The 25,411-nt window shown below is 42.5% G+C and overlaps 1 protein-coding gene across 1 annotated transcript in view; it reads left to right on the top strand.

Annotated features, from left to right (window-relative positions):
* The window catches only part of DOCK3 (dedicator of cytokinesis 3), a 791,467-nt gene that overhangs the window by 702,643 nt on the left and 63,413 nt on the right, over window positions 1-25,411 (top strand). The window contains exons 33-40 of the mRNA XM_019504626.1: window positions 5,130-5,215; window positions 7,293-7,319; window positions 7,430-7,525; window positions 11,485-11,545; window positions 12,216-12,309; window positions 14,555-14,703; window positions 18,410-18,496; window positions 19,988-20,092. Coding sequence (XP_019360171.1) covers window positions 5,130-5,215; window positions 7,293-7,319; window positions 7,430-7,525; window positions 11,485-11,545; window positions 12,216-12,309; window positions 14,555-14,703; window positions 18,410-18,496; window positions 19,988-20,092 — 705 coding nt within the window. The remainder of the gene's footprint in view (window positions 1-5,129; window positions 5,216-7,292; window positions 7,320-7,429; window positions 7,526-11,484; window positions 11,546-12,215; window positions 12,310-14,554; window positions 14,704-18,409; window positions 18,497-19,987; window positions 20,093-25,411) is intronic.

Raw genomic sequence — 25,411 nt, 5'->3', positions numbered from 1 at the left:
CAAAGTCTCCCTTCTATGTACTTCTCTAGCTTCTGCACTGTTTCCTTATCAAAGATGGTCTCAGCATGGTCTTTTGCTGTTTAACTGTCATTCTCATGAATGCACTGTAGACTCAAACGTGCAAAAAACTCCTTCTTGGGCTATTTATGGAACTCACTGCCACAAAATGTCATTGAAGTATATACTGTAACTTACTAACACTAGAGAAACATTAAACATTTTGTAAGAGTCAAAATTAATAGAAAATAGAATAATCAAGGTCTGTAAATCTTATGATTCAGAACATAAGGAACTGGAACCAAAGCAACACTTGCCCTTATGATATAGTATTACACACAGCTGGGCAGGCATATTGTGGGCTTTTGCATTCCACTGAAGGATGCAGTGTCAGCCACTGTCCAAGAAAAGATATTGTAGAAGAATCGTTGATCTCTTTCAGTATGACAGTATTCTGTATGACTAAACCTCTTCAAATTCTGCTTTAATTTGAAGTGCTTCTAATTTGGAATGTGTTAGTACACCATAAATGTGCAGTCCCTCCCAGCTAAAAAAGTCTTAAAATGTGTCAGAGCATATTCTCTATCCCAAAATCACTCCCAAAACTGCCCCCTACTCCAGGCCCAAACCAGCAGGAAAGGATAGCATGGTGGCATGGTAAGGCTGCCTCAAAGACAAAGAAGGATAAGGAAGGAGATCCAAGGTCTGTCAGCAATATGACCAGGTTAGCAGGGGAAGATTCTGATATGTGATGGGGGTCTAGGACTAGACAAAATGAGATGAGGAGGCAAGAGGAACTGTCTGAGACACAAAGGTGTGTCCCTGAGGGAGTTGTTTGGGTGACTGGAGGGTGGAGGGGAGTTGGTATTCTCATGTGTTGGGGTGTTGTTTGGGGAAACCCTGTCTGTGGGTTGGTTGTTTATTGTAAACAAGTCTTTTGGATAGGATAGGATGTAAATCTGATCAATCAATAAATACATAAATAATAGGGCTGTGTGAAGCTTCAGTTCCTGATTTGATTCGGCTGCCGAATCTCCAAATCCAAATTGAATCAGGAGACCCTTTAATCTCTCCGAATAGAATCGAAACCCTCCGAATTGATTCGGAGAGATTTAGACAGATTTGACGATTCAGACATAGACACAGCTTTAAATTTTTTTTTACATACCTCTAGGTAGCACATGGCTCGTGAATGCTGCGATGCTGGGACACATGGAATGTCCCACAGAAGTGCAGGGAGCTGCTCAGCAGCAGAACCAGAAGTGGACCAGAAGCGCTTCCAGTCCACTTCTGGGTCTGCCGAGCTCCCCCCTCCCCCCCCCAGCTCGGCAGCTGGTGCCTGCTAGGTCTTGGGGAGCACCCAGGGTCCCCCAGCAGCTGATAGCTGAGCCAGCAGGCTACGGGGGGTGCCCCCTACGTACTTGGTGGCTGACCCGGAAGTGGACTGGAAGTACTTCCAGTCGCATTTCTGAGTTCACTGCCGAGCATGCGAGATACCTTGAAGTATGTAGAAAAAGCATTTAAAGCTGTCTGTGTTCAAATTGCTGGTTCTCTGAATCAGCATCAACTCTTCAGATTCAGATTCATCCAAATTGAATTGGGGACAGTGATCCAAATCAACTAATTGAATCACTGTCCCTGATTTGGGCTGAATTCAAATCCGAATCAAATACAGCCTGTTTTGCACACCCCTAATAAATAACCCTGGCCCAGGGAGCAGGGAAATATCTTGGTTTGTTTTACATCTGCCCTCCCACAGACTAGGAAGTACAGTGCCTGCCTGTGCAGGCAGTCCTTCCAGGCAGCTGTTCCCTGATGGGTAAGTTGGGCTGATGATAGCCAGGTGGGATGATGGTGAGCTGGTCAGTGGTCTTCCCTGCCATCATTGCCATCCAAGTGGTGCTGTCTTGAGTGCTGGGATAGTTCCTACTTGGGGGTTCCAAACAGGTGAAGCAGTCCCCCCACCCCCACCAGCATAGGCACCAACTTTTATTTTTGCCGGGGGGGACCTAAGATGATGGACATGTGCCCCCAGCCCCCCAGTGTGTGGGGAATGGGGTGGGTGTGTGAGGAAGGGAGGGTGTGGGCACAGGTGACACATGCAGGGGTGGGAGGGGGCACAGGTGATATGGCAAGGGGGTTGGGGGGCACGTGCCCCCTGATATTCTGCACCCACAACAGGGCATCGGGTGCAAGGCTGCAGACAGGCCAGACCAGCTCCAGGCAGGTGCTGCCTCTGCAGCCCAGCAGGCAGAACCTGAAATTGAATGGGAGCACCATGCTGCCATGGATGCCAAGGTGAGGCACCCCCTGCCCACTCAGCAGCAGCAGAGGCACAATTCTGCACCGCTGCCACACCTCACCTAGGCAGCCGTGGGAAGGTGGTACTTCCTCCCTCTCTGGATCCCACCCACTAGGCTGGGGAGGCAGCTTCTGCACAGAGCTGGTCCATCCCAGCTGTGGCCCTGCACCTGTGCCCCACTGTGGGTGCAGAAATCTCAGGAGGCATTTGCCTCTCCCCACACCACATCACCCTGGCCCCATGCCTCTCTCTGCCAAATCACCTGTGCCCACCCCCACCCTACCAATGCATCACCTGTGCCCCCCGACACATCGCCTGTCTTCTCCCCTTTTACCCCATAGAGGTACCTGGAGGGAGCTGCAGGAGCTATTCTCCACCACTGCTTGGCTGCCTTGGCCTAGAGCTGATGCAAATCACAGAAGTGCCCATAAGCTGCTATCTCTGCCATGATTTATTCATATATGGCCTGGTTTTCATGGTCTTCCTAAGGATGCTCTCCTTCTCCCAGATGGAAAGGTGATCCAGGACCTCCCCTCACTTCCAGCTGGTGGAGTGTTTTACAGATGCAGACATTCTGTGGTACAAGTCATTTGAATGGAGGGTGAGAACATGCTGGCAGCCTTCATGCCTAGCTTGGTTGAGGTCACACTCATGGCAGGCTGTGGCCTGAGGGCAGCAGAGCTGGGAATGAGTCACAGGGGAGTCATCCCAGGATAGTTAAAGAAATAGGAAGCAAAGCAAAGCATCTTGATAGTTGGGGTGCCAATTATCTCCCTGTCCTGCTCTGGTGAGGAGAACAAACAGCATGTCAAGTGCTTCACTGGGAAGTGCTTCGGAGTTATTCCTGTTCCATTCAGGGTCATTTTTTATATGGCTCAGTCTGATTTGTAGCACTGTAGCATTGTGTGTGTTGTCTGACCCTTCATTTTTATAACTCTTTTTAAGGCACTTGAAGGACCAGAAATGTCTGTCCATGTCCTGAAAGTATTCTTCTTTATGTGGGCAGCTGTCAAGTACACAGTAAAACCTGCCCAAATATTAGATTCCTCTTTGAAATTTGAATTTACTATGGAATGGAGTACAGCAGATAAACAAGGTTTTCAGAAATCAGTTGTTCTTAGAAAGAGAATTCAGTCCAAGAGATGATTCTTTTTGTTTTTGCTTTTGTTTATCTTTTGCATACTAAACTGATTGCTAGGGGACTTTTTAAAGGGGAAAAAAACTACTTTCAAGCAGCTTTTATGTTCTTATTTTGTAATGTAAGGTAACTTTTTTTCCAAGGTCACTTTTTCAGATATTGAATAACAATGCAACATGATTCATTTACCAATTCAGGTTTCCACTTAAGGTCTTGGTAAGAAGATTCTCATTTTCATTTGTGTAATCACTGGCTGGTTTACTTTTGATTCTCATTTGCTTCAGTTTCATTTTGGCCTCTGAAAGAGACAAAAAAAGAAAATTACTCTTTGCTTGTTATTAAATACACACAAGCCATTCTCGTACACAGCATTTTTTTACTTTTAAAATGCTGTTTTTACTAGGTTTAAAAACACCTCATTTTTTTTTTTTAAAAAAAACCTCTTGGGTTACAGGAAACCATTGGTTAATATTAGCTTAAAATAATCATTGTATCCCAAATCATCAAATAAGAATATACATAAGCTGTTTTTTCAGGATAAATATTATTATGTTAAAGCAAATAAGAATGAATACATAATAATGATTTATGTAAGAAAACCAAAATATAATAAACGTGCTTACCAAAAGTTAAAGGAAAACACATAATTTAATCAGAGTCTTAGTAACATTTGCCAGTTTGTTTGCTAGATCAGGGGTGTCAGACATAAGGCCCATAAGCCAGATCCGACCCATGGAGCCGCTTTATCCAGCCTGCCAGGCCATCAGTGTGGATGAGCAGAGTAGCCTACCACAAAATGTTGATCAGTGACAGGAGGGTGAGCAAGACCTAATACGGCCCCAGTCACCCTCCAGTCACTTTGCCAGTTGCCACTGCCACAGTCCTATCTCTGCAGCCACCAGCCCCACCTTTTTGTCTTGTGCTGGAGATGGACCTTGAGCCAGAGCTGTCACCACCACATGCTCTGATCCAGAGCCAGAACTACTGCCACTGCATGCTCCAGTTCGGACCTAGAGCTGCTGCCACTGTGTGCTCCAGTCCAGAGTGGTGGCAGCTTCCTCATGCCCTGGTTCAGAGTGGCCCACAAGGAGCCTCATGGTTCAGATCCAGCCCAGGGCAGAACGTGATTTTGACACCCTTGGGCTAGTATTACTGCAGGGTAATGCTAAGGTGATTGAATCACTGAGAACTGATTACCTTCAGTACTGAGATCCATTACAGCATATAGACAGTGATGTTGCTATAGATTACTTTCTCCACCTGGCTTTTCTTTTGCTCAATAAAATGAGACTCCAGCTGATGCATTCCTTCATAGGAAGTGTGCATGTGGGCAGTGTTAAAAAAAACAAGCAACTAGACAATAAAGACTTCTGTGAAGAAAAAAAACTATCTTTTCAGGAAAGTCCATGCTCAGGAAGTGGATAAGTGAACTTGGTATTCCCCTTCTTTCAATTACACAAATGAAACAGGTGGCACTCAATCTGAGCTATGGTTTAAAATGTTTAAACAAGATGTGTTTTATTTCAGGCCTTTTTATATCAAGGCAGAAATCATCCATCTATAAAAGGAGGAAACCTACAGAGCATGAGAAATGAACCATAATGTATAATTCCTCTAGCCTTCTTGATGTTTGGAATTTACCTTTTCTACAAACATAGATGATTTCTAACTAGTCACGTCTCCCTGATCCAGGTGGAAGCTGAGTTGATTGATAAGTTGGACAGCTTGGTATCAGAAGGAAAAGGAGATGAGAACTACAGGGAGCTGTTCAGCCTGCTGTAAGAAATGCCAATCTCTGTTCACCCTGTATGTTACAAGATTGTTTTGGCAAGACTATGTGAAAGATTAAAAGAACTGGTGTGTTCTGAAATAGCAGCCATGGAGGTGACTTTCCTATGATGACAGTAAAACAAAGGGCCACTAATCAAAAAGAGGAATTTGAAAAGGCTTACCACGATTTTTTAACACCCATGAAACTATAGGAAAAGCTAGTGTGTTGTTTTTTGCGTCTTCCCCTCTCTGAAATCTAGTGCTATCCTGGATAGACAGCTGGTTAAACCAAATAGCCCACCTGTGGCCTCCACCCTTCTGATATACAGCCAGACACAGTAAAGGAGCCAGTGCTTAGCTTTGTGTGACATCAGTAGGTAAAATAAGAGTATTCAGACTGTTCAGAGAACCAGATAAACCATCAAGCAGTTCAAGACAGTTCTGGGACATGTAACATCACCCTCCATTTTTTCCCTTTCCTGATCCCTGTATTTGAATGTCATGCATTAAGTTAACCCCAAATAGCTGAAAACTGCTTCCTTTATAACCAGCCAGTATATTTTTCCAGTCCCTTCCAGCTGGATATTAATGCAAAGATAACCAAGATCTGGTCTCCTGCATTGTTACTTCTGGATTTCTGAACAGTCTCTAAATCAGATTTCAGATGTCCTCACTAGATGCTGTGCTAGGTGTGAGGGAACTTATTTTGAATCACTCTGTGCTGTCTCTTGAGTTACCAGTAGATCCCATTAATTGCTCCAGTGACTCTCTAGTAACAGAATACTAGCCAAATTTGCAGCAAAATCTGAAACTGGCCCCCATTTGCACGTAGCTTGAAGTATGTAAACATCTATCTCTGTACACTGCTGGTTCACCAACACCCACATGTGTACATTATAGAATTCCCATCTCTCCATCATTCATACATGCAGGTAAATCTTTTAATCTGCCCACCCATGAGTTTGTATTTAGAAAATATGCACAAATATTTTAACATGCCGCAGTGGAAGCCACTGAAAGATTGGCACCGTGCAACTAAAAATAACAATTGTAGTTTGAAAGAAAGTCATGAAATGTCATTACTCCTTGAGGTCTGGGAAGAACAATGCTCCCTTTTCCTTTGGTACAGTTGATGACATCTCATGCCTAATGCAGTTCACAGCCTGAAAGAAATACTGCTGATTGAATTATGTTAGTGGGTAGTGATTACGTGCATTGCAAGGAAAGACATAACTCTGAACTCGGATCTTGAAAACCCTTTAGTTCACCTTTGAAACCACATTCCATTCTCTACAAGACTCAGCAAAAGTTCAAGAAGCAAATCCCTGGAAAAGTCAACACTGATGCAGTTGTTTATCACTTATTTCCCCACAGAGTTAATACTATGTCAGATAATTAGTTCAACATAAGACTCTTGAGTCTCAACTGAGATCCATTCTTTACTCTGCTGCTGCAATGTGCAGGTGAAAGAAAGTAGGTATGTCCCCCCAGTTGGAAGTTCTTCCAATAAAGAAGTGTTCACTTGAAGTGTACCAGCATTGGAGTTGGTGGCAGCCCTCTCCTCTGCTATCAAATGGCTAGTGAGCTGATCTGAAGGGAATAAGCTACAGAGATTAGCCTTTATCTGTTATTTTTTAAAGAATTCTCTGACTAAGATTCTGATGCTACACTTCAACATTATACCTTGAGCTGTAGTTAGTTTTACAAGGCCTGCTTCAGACCACCATACATACATGCTACCCCCACTTCTTACTTTGCAGAGCAGTAACAGGATGTTTTTACATATTCATTTTTAGATAAAAACAAATTGTGATGCCAGATGTTGATGAGATTGCTCATTAGGTACCAGCATTTATTAGAGTGTTATTGAGATGAAATGTATTACATGAAGTTAGATTCTTTCTAAAGTGCAGCTTTCCATTTCTGCAAGCAGCATTTTGGTATACTTACAAAAGCTTGGGACCCAACTCTTGCCATATACCGTGTTCTCTTCCCAGTGTCTGAAGTGGGGATGTGAGGGGATAATTTGCCTTTTGCTGCTAGTTTCATAATGTCCTTGTCTTTGCCTCATGCTGCATGGAATAGAACACAGCTTTTTGGGCCCTATCCCAGGTAAGACTGTGATTGTGTGAGTTTTCTGTAAAGGAGAGAAAATTGCCCTAGGGTGTCTTCAGGCTCCATATCATTTCTATGGAAGTCTCATGTGTTCTCTTTCCAAACAGCCTGCTGGAGAAGATTGAACAAGAAACATGGCGGGAGACTGGCATTTCTTTTGTTACATCAGTCACGCGCCTCATGGAGCGTCTTCTTGACTATAGGTAACTGATAACAACAGTACCATGCTCTGACTAAATGTAGCCTAATACTCTGCAAGAAGAAATCACTACAGAATTAGTAATGTGCCAAATGCGTTTATATTATTCTTTTATTCTTTTTTAAACTTCCAGTTCTGTGTGGTGTGGAGTAATGTGAAGGCAAGCATTATGCACTGTTTTCAGGTCCTGAACTAAGATAGTGAATATAGGCTTTGGGTCATAAATTGAGAGTAAGATGTTCTTGCTTATTTTATGTTCAATCCTTATAAAAGCTAGCAATGAATATAAAGGTGTGTGTTCAATCCAGATTGTGACAGTGTGGCTGAAACACCCTGCCATGAGAACCCAAAGGAGAAAACAAAGGAGACAAACTTACCAAGGGATGCCGGGGAAACCATGGTGAGCCAGGGCAGGAAAGACGCCACACCCTGACCAATTAAAGAAACCAGCTGGGGCCCCTGCAGATCAAAGGCTGTCATGGAAAACCCAGCTGCCAGGGTTTGAGCCCGGAATAGGGAAAGCAGCGTGGTCAATGAAAAGAGAAAAAACCACGCTGAAAAGTGGAAGAGAAGATAGCTGGGTCAGGCAGGCAGTGAATGGGAGTCTGCCATGGCGGACCCAACTGGACAGAAACGAAATTTAAAGGGACGCCAAGGGAGCGTTTGGGGTTGGGATGAGAGAGATGGAGATGAGGCGAGAAGAAAGAAGATGGGAGAGATTGCAGAAAGAGAGAACCAAACCCAGGGCTTAGAGGAAAGTTCCAGTCCCCCAGCTTACCTAGTGAGAGCCAGCGAAGAGTCTGCTCGGACGGTGAGAGCCAGCATAGAAGTTGAGGAAACTGCTCTGTCAGTGAGTCCAGTTCCGGGGGGTGAAGGTAACCACTCTGGGAACCTGGAGGAGAATGAAGACACAACTGAGATTGCACCCCAGGAGGGGTGAGTCCGTCCCAACCCTGCAGGTAAGGGTGGGATTAGAATTAAGAAGTAGCTGTCTTGGGACCCGTGCAGGGAAGAACAAGGCAGGCAGCCAAACTAAGAGGAGGACTTCAGTGAAGGGGTCCCTAAGACTGAGACCAGCTTATCAACATCAGAGGCGAGTAACAACACACCCAGAACATCTGGTATGATTAGGGCAGGGTATGGGGATGGTGGAGCCCTACGAAGACAAGTCGACTTCTTGAGCCTATAACCAACCTTTTGTCTCCCGAGAGTGTTTTGACACTTCTCTCTCAAACATCAAAAACGTGGCAGGAGATTTTCCGAAGGATGAAACACTACCATCTCAGCAGGGAGACGACTCGGCTCCAGGCGGCATGCCATTGACCTCCTACACAAATGTTTCAGTTTCTGTGGTTGGCAATGGAATTGAAAGACTGTAGAACTTACTGCAAATTGATTAATTCACTCAACTCTTGAAAAGAATGCCCCATGCTTAACTTAGGAATGTTCTTAAGTACTTTGCTTAATCAGGGCCTGTCTTTGTTGTGTCCTGTATGCCTAGTTCCTAGCATATAAGGTAGATATTCCATCAAGCTGAAAAAAAATCTAACACAGCACTTACTAATCTTAGTTTCACTTATTAAAAAAATTCTAACATTTTGATTGTAAAGAAACCCTTAAAAGTGCAAATTGAATATAAACAGAAGCAAAGTTGTTTTTCTGCACCTGCAGGTAACTTGGAACTATAATGAACTGCCCAGTTCATCTCAGTAGGCTATTACCTCTGGAGCCAAAGGACAGTAGTTTATGTAATAGTTGGTTATATCACTACTGATCACGTCAACAGAATACCTGTGTAATGTGCTTATTCCATAGTCCCAAATTCTTTCCTATGCTGTCTCATGTGCCAGAAACTGCAGTTGTTTCCTGCAAATCTGTAAAAACCTGCAGTTTCCTCTGGTGGTGATTGTTGCTGAAGCAGCAAAACAAGAACTGGATATGCTTTCACAAGGGAAAATATAGGGATTTGAATTTACTATCAAAAAGGTCAACCCGTGATCTACTGCACTTATGTAGTGTCTGTTTTCGTTGAATGCAGTAACTGACGTAAAATGTTTAATTCCAGTGAAGCTGCAGCAGAGCTCCCAGTTTATCACACCAACATGCAGTTGAAGGATGGGCCAACACCAGAATATACAGGGCTATGGCTAGAGTTTCTTCAGCATGACATTTGTCAGCAGCACAAATGAATCTAAGTCAGAGGTGTAACTGGCTTGGACCATGCCCTGAGAAGTGCTCCCTTCTCATTGCCCCATATCTAGAGGGAGACAGGGCCCCCCGCACCCTGCTCTGTTCTGGTGCACCTCCCATTAGGCAGTGCCTGGGACTTGTCCCCCATTTGCTCATCCATTCTTACACTACTGTGTCAGATATCTGGTTAAGTAGCTCCCTTCCCCCTCCCCCCCCAGGTCTTTTGCTCCTCCAGCCACTCTCGGTTTCAGGGAAGAAGTGGTTACCACCTCCTTTTTTTTCTGACCAGCCGATTGTTTTCTCCTTCTGTAGAGGAGTATATATATCTGTACACATATTTTCTGTTTATATCCTCATAGGACATCAGCCTGCCGGCTGATGTCAAGGATGAGTCCCAACCAGAGGTCCACACGCCCATGATCTCTCCTGCCACAACTTGATGTTTATGGGAGTAGAATTCAGTACCTGGGCATGTAGTTCCAGTTAGTCATCGTTCTCTGTCCTATGTTCTAGAGGGCTCCACCATCCCCTACACCCTCACCTGTTGCACCAGGTCTACCATTGATAATTTGTCCTTGTACCCCTTTTAGGGTCTTTACAGTACCTTTCCTCTGGAGTGCCCCTCTATTAGGGCCTTTACAGTATTTTATCCGGCCATGCTCCTCACGCTGCCGGCAGGATCGTCGTCTGTTCCTGGTGCTGCCACTTCACCAATCCTTTATCTAAGTCTTCTCTGGGGAGCTCCCTCTCTGCAGGAGCCTCCTGGTGGCTTTCCAGGTTGCTCTCAGGCTTTCCCACAGCATTGTTTGGGCTGGTTCCACTCCTTCCAGTCCTGCACTCTACCTACCTACCGGCTCCAGGTTCCTCTTCATACTGAAGTTTGAATTCCTGGCCCCTCCCCTCCAGAAACACCTAGGTAAGGAGGATTTCTGCCAGGCCTTTAGGGGCCGTGGGGCTGGGGCAGCTGATTCTATCTTTAGTATGTGCTCCTTGGCTCCCTGTGGCCCTCTCTCTCTTTCACATACTGCTCTAAGCAAGGGTACTCTTGTAAGTCACACACAGTATGTCTAAAAGTAGAATGGAGGACGTCGCTAAATGCTTCTGACAGCTCAAGTTGTCTAGCCACCAGTTAGTTGACACGGTGGGCCCCAACAAACTGTTGTGTCACTGGTTTTAAAAGTTTTTGTCTCTTCTTTGCACATTCAGAGTTTTTCACGCCTCCAGTAGGTCTTTAGTGCAAGTGGTTATAGGTTACGGTGATTTGATGCTTGTTCAGGTTCCTCTTTAAAATGAGAATAGCAATCTAGTTCAGTTCCTAGTGTATGGATATGCACAAGCAGCACCATAATCAACACTGGCCATCTCCACAGAAAACAAAGCTTGAAGGGACCCTGAAGAATGACTGTCCGTTTCCCCCCATCTCCTCTTTGTAGATCCTTCCAGGTTAGGACTGAAGCATGTTGTAGTGGCACTGCTACTACCCATACTGCACTGGGTGTATGGACAAATAGAAATCTCAGTCTCTAGGGCTGTCAATTCCACGCCTGTTGAAAGCAAGAAATTAACTTCATAAATAAAATTAATTTGAGGGCTAGTAACTTAATTAGGCCTAGAATATATTAACAGTTTTCCAAGAGGTGCTTTTTGATATACATGTCATCATTAACTGTTGTTTTGGCATCAGGGAGGGAATTGTGATGATAAAACAGCTTCATTTTAGTTTAAAGGTACCCTTTAACAATCTGATTGTCTCAACTGTGTTCTACTTTTAAGGGACTGCATGAAAGGAGATGAAACAGAGAACAAGAAGATTGGCTGCACCGTTAACCTGATGGTAAGAGTACTTTATTTTTCTCTCTTTCTTGACCTCTACCTCATGGTTCCACACATTGTTTTGAGTCTGAAGTGAAAAAGGTTAGAGGAGTTGCTATGCAGAGATGATAGTATGTCAGCATCCCAGAACTGAAAATGTAGAAGTCTTTTTCGTTGTGAATTTACAGTAGTGTATATTTAAGTGATTCCACAGAGACAGGAGGTGAGAGAGCACAGCATATTGAGCAAACTGGCTCTTAGCAAAGGATATTTTTACAAGCAGAGGCATTCATTTTCCCTTCATTCTGTGCTGGACATGCATCCCTCACTTATACCTCCTTATCTCTGTATGTAGAGCTGGCTGAAGTTATATACCAAGGATGGTGAGGGAAAGAATAACAAACACACATTTAAGGGTTTTCACTTCCTTCAACACATGCTTCCTTGCTCTCATATTTGTAGAGAGAGTGTGAGCCCGGTTCTTCTCAACTTTACACTGATGCCAAATTCCATGTACCCCCGCTGATGTTAGTGGAATTACTTCTTGTTTTCGCAAGATTAAATGAAGATTTGGAGCTATTCTCTCATATCATCAATGCATTCTTTCTATAATATACACATAGCTTCTGGAACTAGGAGGTGAAGTGTCTTAGGGTTATCTTTTTAATGCTAATTTTCATGTTCTTTTACAGAACTTTTACAAATCTGAAATTAACAAGGAAGAGATGTATATCCGCTACATTCACAAGCTGTGTGACATGCACCTACAAGCTGAGAACTACACAGGTAGATAAGTTTGCTCTATGCAGGATTTATTAGTGGAATCCAGGCCAGAGGAGTGGAGTCTCCCAGCATTTGTTTGTAATATCCATTGAATACTTTTCTAGGAAATATTTTGAAGATTACCTACTGCAGTTGGCAGACTAACAAGCTTTGCAGGAAAATGGCATGGGCATAGAGAAGCACACTCATATTCCATAACCCAGTTCATAATGGTTTACATTAACCTTCTCTGAAATGAGAGCTGATCCAGAAAGCATAGTTTTTTGTTGTTGTTTTTTTTTTTAAGGAGACGTTTAAAATAATTAGCTGTCCAACTAAGTTATCATGGTAGTTCCAAAGCATCCGTCCCTCAAGGGTAAATTGTAGGATCTAATTCATAATTGTTCAGATTCCCTGTTTCTACCTGCCTTGAATCGCAGGCCTCAGTATTAGCATTTACACATGCCAGTACTTGATTGTGAGTATACAAGAGCACAGTAAACAGGAGGCTGGGATCCAGACCAAATGAACATCTGTGTCTCAGTTCACAGTGACCGAGTGCCAAAAGAACATAGCTTTTCATTGTTTCCTTTTTCAGCCTTTTGCCTAACAGTTCTCACACTTTCCTGAAAGATGAATAAAATTAAAGGATAGATCCTGATATCTTCTAGAACTATTTTCCCCTCTTCTCTTTAGATATAGCATTTTTAAAGCTGTTTTAACAGGCTTTGAGGGGTTTTCTTAAAAAGGAAGAGTGCCCAAGTAGTGTATGGCAAGCAGTGCCTTTCACATGGAGCTGCAGCCTTTGGACAGTTCCTGTTTGCTGGAAGAGCCCAACTAGTAAACTGCTCAGGTGAAAGAAAGAGCAGTGCTGATGTCTGCAGCCACATTTTCATGCCACCTTCTCTCAAACCTTCCTCAGGTAGCTTCAGCCTCATCTATATATGCATTCCATTTAAAAGTATTTTAAGGGAACTTTAGTTTTTCCTAGAGATTCCATAATTAAGATTACTTGTGCATCTCTTCTTCTCTGTGTGCATATTGTTATACCATTTTAATTATATAACATTTTCTCTCCAGCTAAAATGATAAATCAGTGCAATTTTTACATACCCTTAGAAGCATGTTTAGTATCTTCTGCTGTTCTCCACTTTTTTGCATACGCCAGACAGAGTCCACAAAGCTACTTATAAAAAATATACTATGCAAGTTGGAAGAAAATAACTATGTGCTGCAGTGAAATGATAAGTTATAAAAACATCTGCGTAGACTTCTGATTTATACCCCAGAATTTAAGTACTACCTCATCTAGTTACAAAAATAAATCTTTTACTTTAACAAATGCCTTTATAATACAATGTATAATTGCAGGAAGACTCTCCAGAGTATGAATTATAATGTTTTAATTCACTCTGTTGCCTAGAGGTCACGTAGCTTTTGGTTTCATGTAAGGCAATAGGTGTGTATTAATTCCCCATCATTCAAGCCCTATTGTTTCATATCACTAATCAACTTGCTCTGATGGCTTCTAAGAAAGAGTCTGGTTTGTAACTAATGCAAGCAAGTGAAGAAGGTGATCTCCAAACAATAACTCAAGGAGGAAGAATGCTGAAGGAACTTTGTGGATGATGCTTCTGTGCTAATGTTCAGGATTGACAGAAGCCACAAGCATTGTTAATCATGTAACCTATCCAGGAGGTTTGTATAAGAGCTGGAGAAAAGTTAAGGGCACACAAGGAAATGAATTATTAAATCAGCAGAAGCCTGATATGTTGGTATGTTTCTATCTCAGTAGTAAGATACAAATCTATTTCAAACGTGCATATATCTTCATAACTTGATGATCTAGGAGTCAGAAAAATACTGCAGATGTGATAACGTGAACAACAGTAAAGAATCTCTTCCCTTCAGTCATCAAATGATCAGAGAAATGTAATGAATAGCAAAATTAGACAGCAGTTGCAAAAGCCCATCCATACTCCCAGCTTAGCTGACAGGAGGGAATCCATCACCATTTTCCCCTGTGTACCCAAGACACGTTATCCCTGTTATGCGGAAGCATTTCATTTTTGATCCACTAACCAAGTGGCTTCCATCTCTCTGATTTGGTAGAGAGGAGTACTTGGTTTTCCTCCACTGTATTCATTACTGTTATTCTATATATACATTTTTCATCATAATTTGCTTAACACATCAAGTGCAAATCACACCTATCAGTTTTATTTATTTGTAGTAATTTACTCAGTGTTTCTTGATGATCTTCCAACAGAAGCTGCATTTACATTGCTTCTGTACTGTGAGCTGCTTCAGTGGGAAGACAGACCTCTGCGAGAATTCCTGCACTACCCATCTCAATCAGAGTGGCAGCGTAAGGAAGGACTGTGCCGGAAGATTATCCATTACTTCAACAAAGGGAAGGTATGCCAGTCACCATGCTTTTCCAGAAGCTTCCTTCCCTGTCCCTGACTTACTGATGGCCTCTTTGCCAATCACTTCTGTCAAGTAGTATGGGTATTAAAGGATTTTATGTGACCAGTTTTCTTTCAGCATTGTAACCTAGGCAGAAAAGAAAGAGTAGCTGAACAAAGGGATGAAGGAGGCTATGCATAAAACTCACCAATAGTTTAGGGAGCCTGCAGGAAAGTGGCCAACAAATTTTTGTGGCTTCAAAACAGCTCCTGAATCAGCTGGAGTGATTGAGAACCTTGTGAAGGCCAGTTCCTCTGCATCTAAAAATGCCTTTTTAATTTTGTAAAAGACTCTAAAAATTGCTATTTACATGTTATGATTCATTTAAAGATTTGGCTGGTTCTGGGCTGCAAGAATGACTGTGAATGACTGTGGAATATAAGAGATTCAAGGGCACACACCTACTCCCATGCCCTCCTGGACTGGTGGCATGTGGCAGCGTGCAGTGGAGGGAGCCCCCTTCCCCAAGTCCTGCGGCTCCGCACCCCAACTGGGCAGTTTGTCCCAGTCCCAATCCCTCCCTCACTGTGGAGGCGTTGATCTGCGCCCCCCTCCACATCTCTTCCCTCCCCACTCCGCCCACCATAACACATTTACCAGTGGGAGGGAGCTCTGTCCAGCATCCTCAAGGACTTCTGCCTCTGTAGTCTGTGGCCGAATCTCTGAATCAGTGCCGAATCTTCGTGTCTGAATTGGCTAAATGGAATCGGGCCAATGATTCAAATCACCAGATCAAATCACTGACCCTCCAAATCGACCTAATACGAATTGAATACTTGCCACTTTGCACAGGCCTAATTCCTAGGTCTTAGAACCTTATAGAAAGACTAATGGAATTCTTTGAGTGTGTAAGGTTTTGTTCTTTAACCAGTAAGAACAGTGGCAATAAACACAGATACAGAGCATGGGGTTAACATTGCAGTTTTTTCCTTCCTGGTCACAGCTGATGCAGGACCTATGCTTTGGCAAAGACATATACCCTAGATCTCTTAAAAAGGGAAAAGCTGTCTTCTGTTTGTTTGGGGAAGGGGCATGCCATGTTTACAAAGAATATGTTAATTTAACAAGGATGTGCATAGCGTTCAGAATCTTGTTTGTATTTAGTAATATTGATTAATTCCCCCTCTGTACAGCTTTACCTGTTTTCAGGATTTAATAGACTATATCTCAAACATGCATCAAATGATTAACTTCAGCTCCTTTCTGAAGCTACCTAATTAAGCAACAAGAGTTCTGAGAACATATAAAGAAGCTTAAAATGATGTCAAAATGGGATATTTGATATTTGGTTAAAGATCAATATGCTAGATGTACTGTAAATTGTATGAGACAACATATCAACATTACTGCTGGTTCTTTTATTATTACTATGCTCCTAGTTTTCTTCCATGTGGATATATTCAGGCTTGTCTATGGATGTATGTCATCTTTATCTTAAACAGCAAGGGCAAAATTCTGCTTTGCCTGCTTATGTATCTAAGTCCCAGCCACATTTTATTCTGCTTATGCATATGTCATTCAAGATTTCACCCTGCATATAGTGCATAAATTCTATGTAAAGCTGTAAAGCAGCAGGAAGAGGAGAGCAGAGGAATGCCTTCCCACAATTTAGGCCATTAACCAGGTTGCAGCCCCCAACAGCCTGAAGGGATATGAAATTCCATTTCTGTAGACCTGTTTGGAGAATCAGCCTTGTTATGCTGTTAAGAGATCTACAGTTGTTAAGCTCAGGAGAGCAGAAAATGCAGGGAAAATGTAAAGGAAACTGATAAAGAGAGCCATAATATCCTGCATCAAGTAGTGTAGAGATTCTTTTTTTAATGAAAGTGAATGAAAATCTTTTCTACACTCATTACTATTAATTTTCTAGTTACTATACAATCTTAGGATCAGATTCTGACGTTCATGTTTACACTGATATTGCTCTCAGTATAGTATTCTCCTGTTTACAGTTGAAATATCTATCTATTGCTGTCATTAGTCCAGTAGCACAGCAGACCCCAAGCAAGATTGGGGCCCTATTGTACTAGGCTGTGTGTGTAAACATAGTAAGAAACAATCTTCTCCCAAAAGACTTATGGCATAAGTACACAGGAAAGACTATCAGCATACAAAGCTTTTATCCTCCTGGCTTTTCCCAACAGTTTAAAGAAATAAGAAAGTAATCTCTCTTTCTCTCTCTTCCCCTTTCTTAATACATAGCAGTAGGAGTGAGAACTTGAAGTCAGTAACATTTGTGTCTAAGAGAGAGCTTGTATATTGTGTAAACATCTTAATTAAGGAAATTTAAATGAAAGATATGTATTTTGAATTAAATTCTGAATGTACTATGGTCAGGAGTCATTCGTCTTTTTTGGAAATAAGTTCAGTAAAATCACTGTAATTCCTGTGAAAATTTTCCCTGCATTCAAAACTCATTCCCATTGGTTGACAAGTTCAGTACTTCACTGGAAAGTAGCAGTCATGGTGTTACATAACTTACCAACTGCTTGAAATGACAAGCAAGACTTTATGAGGGAGATAAGGCAAGATGCCGTGTTTATTGATTAGAATATTCAAAAGAGTGCTCATTCATTCACACACACTTGCTGTTCGGATATTATAGTTACCAAAGTCCACTGCTCAGTACTACACTAGGTGGCCAGCCTAAGAGTATGAGATGAGGAGCAGGGCCTCATACAGACATGTGTCTGTGCTCCAGTGAAGTATGCAGTGTTACCCAACCTCCTACTGCTAAGTCTCTCTCCCCTTTATAGGGGGTATCAAATTGGTATTGAGTGACCGGTTCTACCTTTCTTCACTCGGTGCCTTCTTTGTTTGAACCCCAGTAATTTTCCACTCTGGCAAATAGATGAGTTTACTCGGCAACATTCTGAGTGTTGTCCTTCAGAGCATCTGGCATATCTCAGAGCCTCCTGGTTATCTCTTTTCTTCTTGCTGTGTCTGTTACAAGCTGTATCTTCAGCCTATCCCTCGAATTCTTTTGTCTTTTGGTAACCTGTCTGTCTGCGCCTCGTTTTTTCAGTATTTTCCATTCACTTCACACTCGTTCATCTGTATGTGCAAACTATAGTCTTACAAAGTAATTGTTATTCATCATTTATACTCTATAATAACTGTCTCAAATTGCTACAATGGGAGGTCATGATAAGGGAGGGAGGAGTCAGATAGTTGCAGGATTGAGTTATATTCTTTATTCCATGGGATTTTATTCAAGACAGCAGAGTAGCTATGTAGAGGTTTTCTTGCGTATCTGGTAGGAATTGTGTCTCTCTTTGGCTAGCTATACTTGATCCTCCTTCAGCGATATTATGAAGTCCTTTCCAGCCCAATATTTGTATGATTCCGTAATTCCAATTATCTGAGCTGATTAATTTTTTATCAAGAAAAGTGGTATAAAACCCCTGACTACATAGGTTTCTATTATCACCAGGTTGATAATGTATATCACAAAGTTTCTGTCTGTGATTTGAATATCTTGAGTAGATATCCATATGAATCCTAAGGCAAGATCCCATGGCATTGCATTTTAGGTTTCTTTGCTCTTTGGTTTTAATCTCTAATGAATACTAATGTATTTCCCTTTTCTTAAATATTAAGTGCTTTAGTTGGGGATGAGAATTCTGCTATTTCTGAGTCTGGTTTACTTTTGCAGAGCTGGGAGTTTGGAATCCCCTTGTGCAGAGAGCTAGCCATTCAGTATGAAAATCTTTATGATTATCAGAGCCTCAGCTGGATTCGGGTAAGTGAAATCAGCCCCTTTCCCTCTAAGCTCTTTATCCTTTCCCTAGTGAATACTGCTGCATTGGCAAAGGATTCTGAATTTAAAACCCCCAAGATACTACTTCTCTCACAGCTAACCTTACTCCTTTCTGAGAGTAGAAACAGACATAGCAGTTGTGCTGGCATCAAAAGGGTACATGACCTCTGATGCATGTTCCCAACTGAGTCAATTTTTTTCCAGTCTTTTTTTTTTTTGAGACCTAATGGTTAATGCCTTCTTTTTTAGAAAGGTTAATATACCACTATTTCATAGTTTCTATGAAACTATCTATGAAACTATGAAACCATATATCCTTGCATATACCTACACCTTTTCTCCCAGAATCAGCTAGGGAAAATTGGGGTGCACATTATATGCGAGGAAAAGGGCTCCCCACACATTGAAAAATTTCATGGTGGAGCAGATGAGTAGAGCACTGGCAGCATTAATTGTCACAGCTCTGGGTTTGACCCAGGACACGGCCCTGGACCCAGCATGCTAGGTCCAACCCCAGACACTGGCTGTGGAGCCACATATCAAGTTAGACCCAGCATGCAGCTCTAGAGCCAACATGCAGCCCTGGACACGGCGCTTGGAGTCAGTAAATGGGGTCAGATCTATTGCTTGCCTGACCAGACCCTGGTGTGCAGCCACCCAGCCGCAGCACATGAGCTCTGGAGACCCCAGACCTCAGGTTCTTACCTGTACTCCAAGGTAACGTTTTTTTTCTTCTTGAAGTCTTCCAAAATAGGATGTGTTATATTCTGAAGTATGTTATATGCAAGAAAATATGGTATTCAGGAGCTAAAACCAGCATCTTAACTCAGAGTTCTGTGGCTGAGCCAAAACTGCCTTGTGGACAATGGTCCTGAAAGCCCACTGTTGACATATATGTCAGCTTTATTGTCATGGTACTGACGGGTGGGAAATAGAAGAGGAGGCTGTAAAGCTCTCTTTCCTTCCTCCAAACTGTTTTTCATCCCTGTTATACTTCTGCGTATCCAAAACTTCAAATGGTCTAGTCCAGCTCCACTTCAGTCTTTTTCTTGTCCTTAAGTTACCTGCTGCAGACAGTGGAGCTGATATGATATTTTGGCCAGAAGGTGCTGCAGAAGCTACACTTTTGGAGAGAATCTGGTTAGAACAGGGAAATGGTAGTCAAGAGACCTAGGTTCAAACCTCAAGGTTAACAGTAATTAGCTGCAGTTATGTATTCAGATTGTACGAGTAAATTTTCTTCCATTGGGGGAAAATAGGATTCTCTCTGTTTTTGTCTCCCAAAATGGGCTTGATTAAAATTAAATATTTCACTAAGATTTTGTTTAATTATTCAAATACTGTATAGTGCTTTGTAATCCTTTCATAAAAAGTACTATATTAATGCAAAATATTAAAAAGAGATACTATTGTGGTTTAAGATCCTGCAAGTGTAGCAACAAATCTCATATTGCTCACCCTTTCTATCCACAGAAAATGGAAGCTACGTATTTTGATAACATCATGGAACAGCAGCGCTTGGAACCTGAATTTTTCAGAGTTGGTTTTTATGGTCGGAAATTCCCCTTCTTCCTGCGGGTAAGCTGGTTTAATACAAAGTGCAACATAGCAACCTGGTTTTGTTGGGGAGAGGAATGTTGTGGCATCAGTTCTTCTGTCTAATGTTAAAAATAAGACTTGCTTGAAAAAGAACAACACCGATTAATCCAACTGGGAGGCATTTTGTCATTTCCACTGGGTTCTCTGCTGCCCTAGGGCTGTGTACTTTAATATTTCATGTTGCTTGTAACTCTCAGGAATAGTCAAGGATAGCTGCATCAGCACCTAACGTTTGGGACACTTGAAGCTGATTTGTGGTTTACATGCAAAGAGACTAAAAATAAACAGGCATAGAAAATTTTTAAACCCAGGAAGGTGACCATATTACATACTGAGTGCTGTGAGGTGTGTGCGGTTTGTTATGTCAGTTTTGTACCTACAGCAAAGAAACAGATAGCTTGTTACATCTGCTTCTGTAAAGCCAACTTGCAGGGTAAATTCAAGAAGTTGGACCATTGGGAATAGTTCTTGGTGAAAACAGATTTTCAAGTTCACAGAGTTGCAAACCCATATCAGAAGCCTGATATATGCAAATGTTACCTTTGAAAACCTGTTAGATTCAACTTAACTTCTTCACTAATCACAACACACTGTTGCAGCAACTCAGGCCTGTGTACTTACAGGCTTCCACCACTTCATATCACATCAAACTTACAAAAGCGTTGAATAGGATACAGAGCCTAGTACTGGGCTGATGGACTTTCGTTTACCTGTACATTAGAATTTTCAGATCTATTCAGCCACAAGTATAATAATTCACTAATATTGCTTCTTTTCTACTTGAAAAGGTATTGAGCCTGATTGTTTGCTGGTGTACATAAGATCATTTGAGTTTAATGTTGATTTTTAAGAAACAGGTATAACTCCTTATTCTAACAGAGAAACAACCCTAAAAGTGGGGTGGAGCTCTGTAGGCTTGCCCATACTGATTGTATTACTGATTCAGAGGTGTGGAGTTTTGAGTAGATACAGCCCTATCCAACTGTGTTGACAAGCTAGCTTGTTACAAGCATTCAGGTTCTCTTAAAGGGAAAGTATGGTAAGAGATGGCCAGAAGCATAGGACAAGAGGAGGACAAAGTCTTATTACAGTAAGTGTGTGGAGTTCCTTTGGTTAGTAATATACACGTTTTGTAGGTTTCACGTTTTTAAGGTGCAGATACTTTGGGAGAAGTTTGTACAAGAATTGAAATTGTGGTTTATAGGTCTTTTATAAGAAATGTATTTTATGGAGAGATTGAAGGCGAGGAGGCAGGTTTGAATTAGTCAGAAACAAAGGCATGAACTGCTGAAAAGTGGCATAGAAGAAGGGACAGAGATGAGATATGAGGCGGGAAACAAAATGGTTGCCAGGCATGCATTTTGAATGAGAAAAAGGAGCTTAAAGGAGGCAGAAAAATGGGAGTTGTAAATTTAAGCTAAACTGTGCGAGATCTTTATCGAGCTTGAATTTGTTGTGGAAGATGAGTAGGAGTGAGTGAAAAAATCAAAAGAGATTACAAGTGTTACACTACTGAAACAAAAAGATGATCAATAATGACAAGCATTTAGAAAATGTTACATGCCAAACACGATTTATCCAACTCAAGGACCATATAGAAAAACCTAGCAACATTAAAAAAGATAGCAACAAAATGCAGAATTACCAACCCTTTTATGGAGATCTTCAGAGAAAATTACCTCAGTGTCCCATTTTACAACTGGCAAGGAATATTTCAGGAAATGAGCAATAACCTAGTCAGCATAGCAGAGACAGCATGCCTAGGGTATAAAGCTCCATAAGATAATACCACCTGTCCTTCAATCATGGAAGCTTGTGGTTGGATAGTATGTATGTATAACAGTATTCATGATTTTTCATTGCACAACAATTATTCTTGGTTACATTCTGTAATTCAGTGTGGGTATTGCTGCTGCTGACATTAATGGCAAACAGAGTGTACATAATTATAATCTCCATTAATTCTGTAATTATATTCCATAGCAGTGTTTCTGATAGCAGATTAATAGTGTACCAATCTCAATAAAACTCACCCTCCCTCTTTCTCTCCCTAATGACCCATACTGTGTAGACATTTCAGAGACTGAGCCCATTAGCTATTGCATGTGCATAGATAATGTGATAATGTGGTTGTTGGAAGCTAATCTAAAAAAGAATAAGATTTTTATGGATTTCAAGTAAGACATGCATTCAGAAATGCTCAGTGATCAAAAGGTACCCAGTTCTTGTCTCTGTTTTTTGTGACTGCAAATGTTTAAAGCAGGAAATTACCTTGCTCCCTTCCAAATCTTCCAATTTATGGCAAACTTAATTTAGAAATTTCTTTGTTCCTGTTGCCATGAATTCGGCATCTATTTCTAGCTTGGCTATTTATGGCTAGCTAATTAAAACCCTGTGGGTGTGTCCAGATGAGTATGCACATGCAGTTTTCAGTGCCCACCTCAAATCTGTTTGAGGTGCAGCAAACCACATAGTGCACATATACCCATTCACCATGCTGCTAATTAGATCCCAGCGGAAAAAAAACTAACTGCCACTAAAAGCAGTGTGGTACATGTACCAGCAGTGCCTGCTGCCAGAAACAGCGCCTGGCCAGCTAGAGCCATTTTCTGGCTGCCGCCCATGCTCCAAGCAGCTGGCTTGGCAGTGCTGGTGCCCCAGGAGACCCCACAGGACACCAGGTAAGGCTTCTGGGGCCCCTCTCCCACCCAAATGAGTTTGCCATGCACTGGAGAGCACGTGCAGGGGTGTACCCTGGTACAAAAAGCAGCAGCACGTATTTGTCCTGTGGAATACACGTACCACTGCATGTGCACGCTCATCTAAGTGCACCCTATCTGGTTTCTGTATTACACAAGTTCATGTAGGGCCTGCCAAACCACATTTTGAGAGTTTTCATTGGCTTCTGCAGGGAATAATCTTTATTAAGTGTACCTCTGGTGTTTTCAGGGCATTATTTTTTTAATCACAATAATTTGATATATAGGCTTAGAATATCCTGGACTGATGCAATCAAATGCAAAACTAATTGCATGTCATTAGGAGACTCATCTTTAGGATATGGACCTGCTCCAAAGTTGATAAAGTTGGGAATATTGAGCATTACACAGAAAAACAGTCCTGACCATCAGGTAATACTCTTTCCAGTTCACCAGTTGGACTAATGGATATGTGGCATATGACATGTCACAGTTAGATGTTTATATTTGGTATTTTTGCCAATACAATAGACAAGAAGGCAAGTGATAAATACTTATTTTGCCAGTTTTGGTCCAAAGTCAACAACCCGTGCTGAAAGTCAACAGTCTTTATTTGTATTCTAGTGCTTACAGCATAGTGCTAGATCTGTCATAAACACTTGAACAAGCCTATTATTTTCATTGTGTTGGGGTGATGTTGTAGCTGTGATGGTCCAGGAATTATGTGAGAGGCAAGGGTTTTGTGGGTAACATCTTTATAGGGCCAACTGCATGGTTGGGATAAAGTTGGACAAGGTTTTAAATGCAATGCATCCTTATTAAGGTCATCAGATGACCTGATGAATAATGTTTTGCATTTGAAAGCTTGTCTAACTTTATCTCAGACATGTAGTTGGTCCAATAAAAGATATGACCCACAAACATCCTTGCCTCTTGTATAATTTTCATTGCTAATTTTTATACTTTTTAAAGTTCAGATACTTTAAATAAAACATTTACATTTGCCATAGTAGGAACAAAAACACTTATTTAATGTATTAGCAGTTTGTTTTTGTGTATCTTGTATATTTTGTTATCACAAGTATAAGGCATAAGGCCCAGACACACCACACATTTACCTTCGTGTTGGAAAGAAGTGGACATCTGACATGTAGGATACAATGATGTTGCGTGTTCCAGTGTAGAGTTATCCCAGGAAAAACATCATTAAAATATATCACTGTAAGGTAAACTGATTAGGAGTCTTGCATCCATGGTTATCTTGAGATGGCTGTTTGTTCACTGCAAGCCTTCATCTCCACCTGGTGGTAAAATACCATAAAAGTGCCTATGCAGCACCTACCCTGAGATAGCTATCTGTCTGCTTTGGATCCCAGTATAATTTACATTAGTATATGAAACCATTGTGAATTACTTGAGTGTTAATGTGCCACATGTCCAGGCTCATATTTTAGCTCCATTTATTCTGTGACTGGAGGAAAAAGCACCCATACATCAGCCTCACCTCAAGGAGAGGTTAAAAACATTAAAAACATGCCTTTTGCCATTGCAACCAACGTACTAGTGAAACAGTGCTGTTTTTCTGTCAGACTTTAGTGGCCTTTCATCACCTTTTGTCCTTTTCAGACTGTTCAGACAGGTAATCACTGCTAACACCCTAAGGAATTTTGTCTCTCAATGAAGGTTAGTGTCACGGGGTGGGCCCTACGGGCGGCCGTGAACCCGCTAGCGCCCCCTGCCGTGCCAAATTAGGAGATCCAGCACCCTCTTATTCTCGCCCGCCACGTCTTTGCTGATATATAATTTAATATGGGAGGCTGCCTTTGGTCTCCTAGTCTCTATGGGTGACCTGGTGCACCCCAGCCTTATGGGCTATGCGTGCCTCCTACCTCCCCTTCAGCACGCCCCAAGCCTTGCAGCTATTCCAGATGTTGTCTAGTCCCTCGTGCCTTGCCTGGCACCTTGGGCTTGTCACGCAACCCACGTCCTTCCTCGGGCGCCCCTGGGCTTGTCACGCGACCGACGCCCCTTGCTCTAGCGCCCCTGTGTTCGCTAGCCCTCGCCCCTCTCTGGGGCCTACTCATGGGTTCACCCTTCTTCAGGCTCTGTTGCCCACGTCGGCCCGCCTCAGGCCTCCACCCACGCGCTCGCCCTACTCCAGGCCTCTACCCGTGCGCCCTGCCCTCTCCAGGCATCCTCGTCCTCACCGGATGCTCTAACCTTATACATGCCCTTCTCCGGGCTTCTAACCGCGCCTTTCTCCTCCTGGCCCCGATCCACATGTCCACCCCTCTCCAGGCTTTACTTGTGCGCCTGCCCCTCTCCGGGACTCTTAACCGCGCGCTCGCCTTTCTCCGGGGCTTCTATACAAAACCAGTGCTGCTCTAATCTTACACTGGCCCTCACCGGGCTTCACTCTCACGCGCTTGCCCTCCCTGGGGCCTGTGCCTCGCGCTTCGCGCACTCGTCCTGCCCACACTCGGGTCTATGCTCACACTTCTGCGCTCATCGCCCTTCCCTGGGGCTCGTCTTGCGCTTCTCGCGCCCTCGCCCTTCCCTGGGGCTCGTCTTGCGCTTCTCGCGCCCTCGCCCTTCCCTG

This window comes from Gavialis gangeticus, unplaced genomic scaffold (genome assembly GCF_001723915.1).
Source record: "Gavialis gangeticus isolate Ggan-Ray unplaced genomic scaffold, GavGan_comp1, whole genome shotgun sequence".
NCBI lineage: Eukaryota > Metazoa > Chordata > Crocodylia > Gavialidae > Gavialis > Gavialis gangeticus.
The sequence above is the reverse complement of the archived record's forward strand: the minus strand, read 5'-3'. Positions and strand labels throughout refer to the sequence as shown.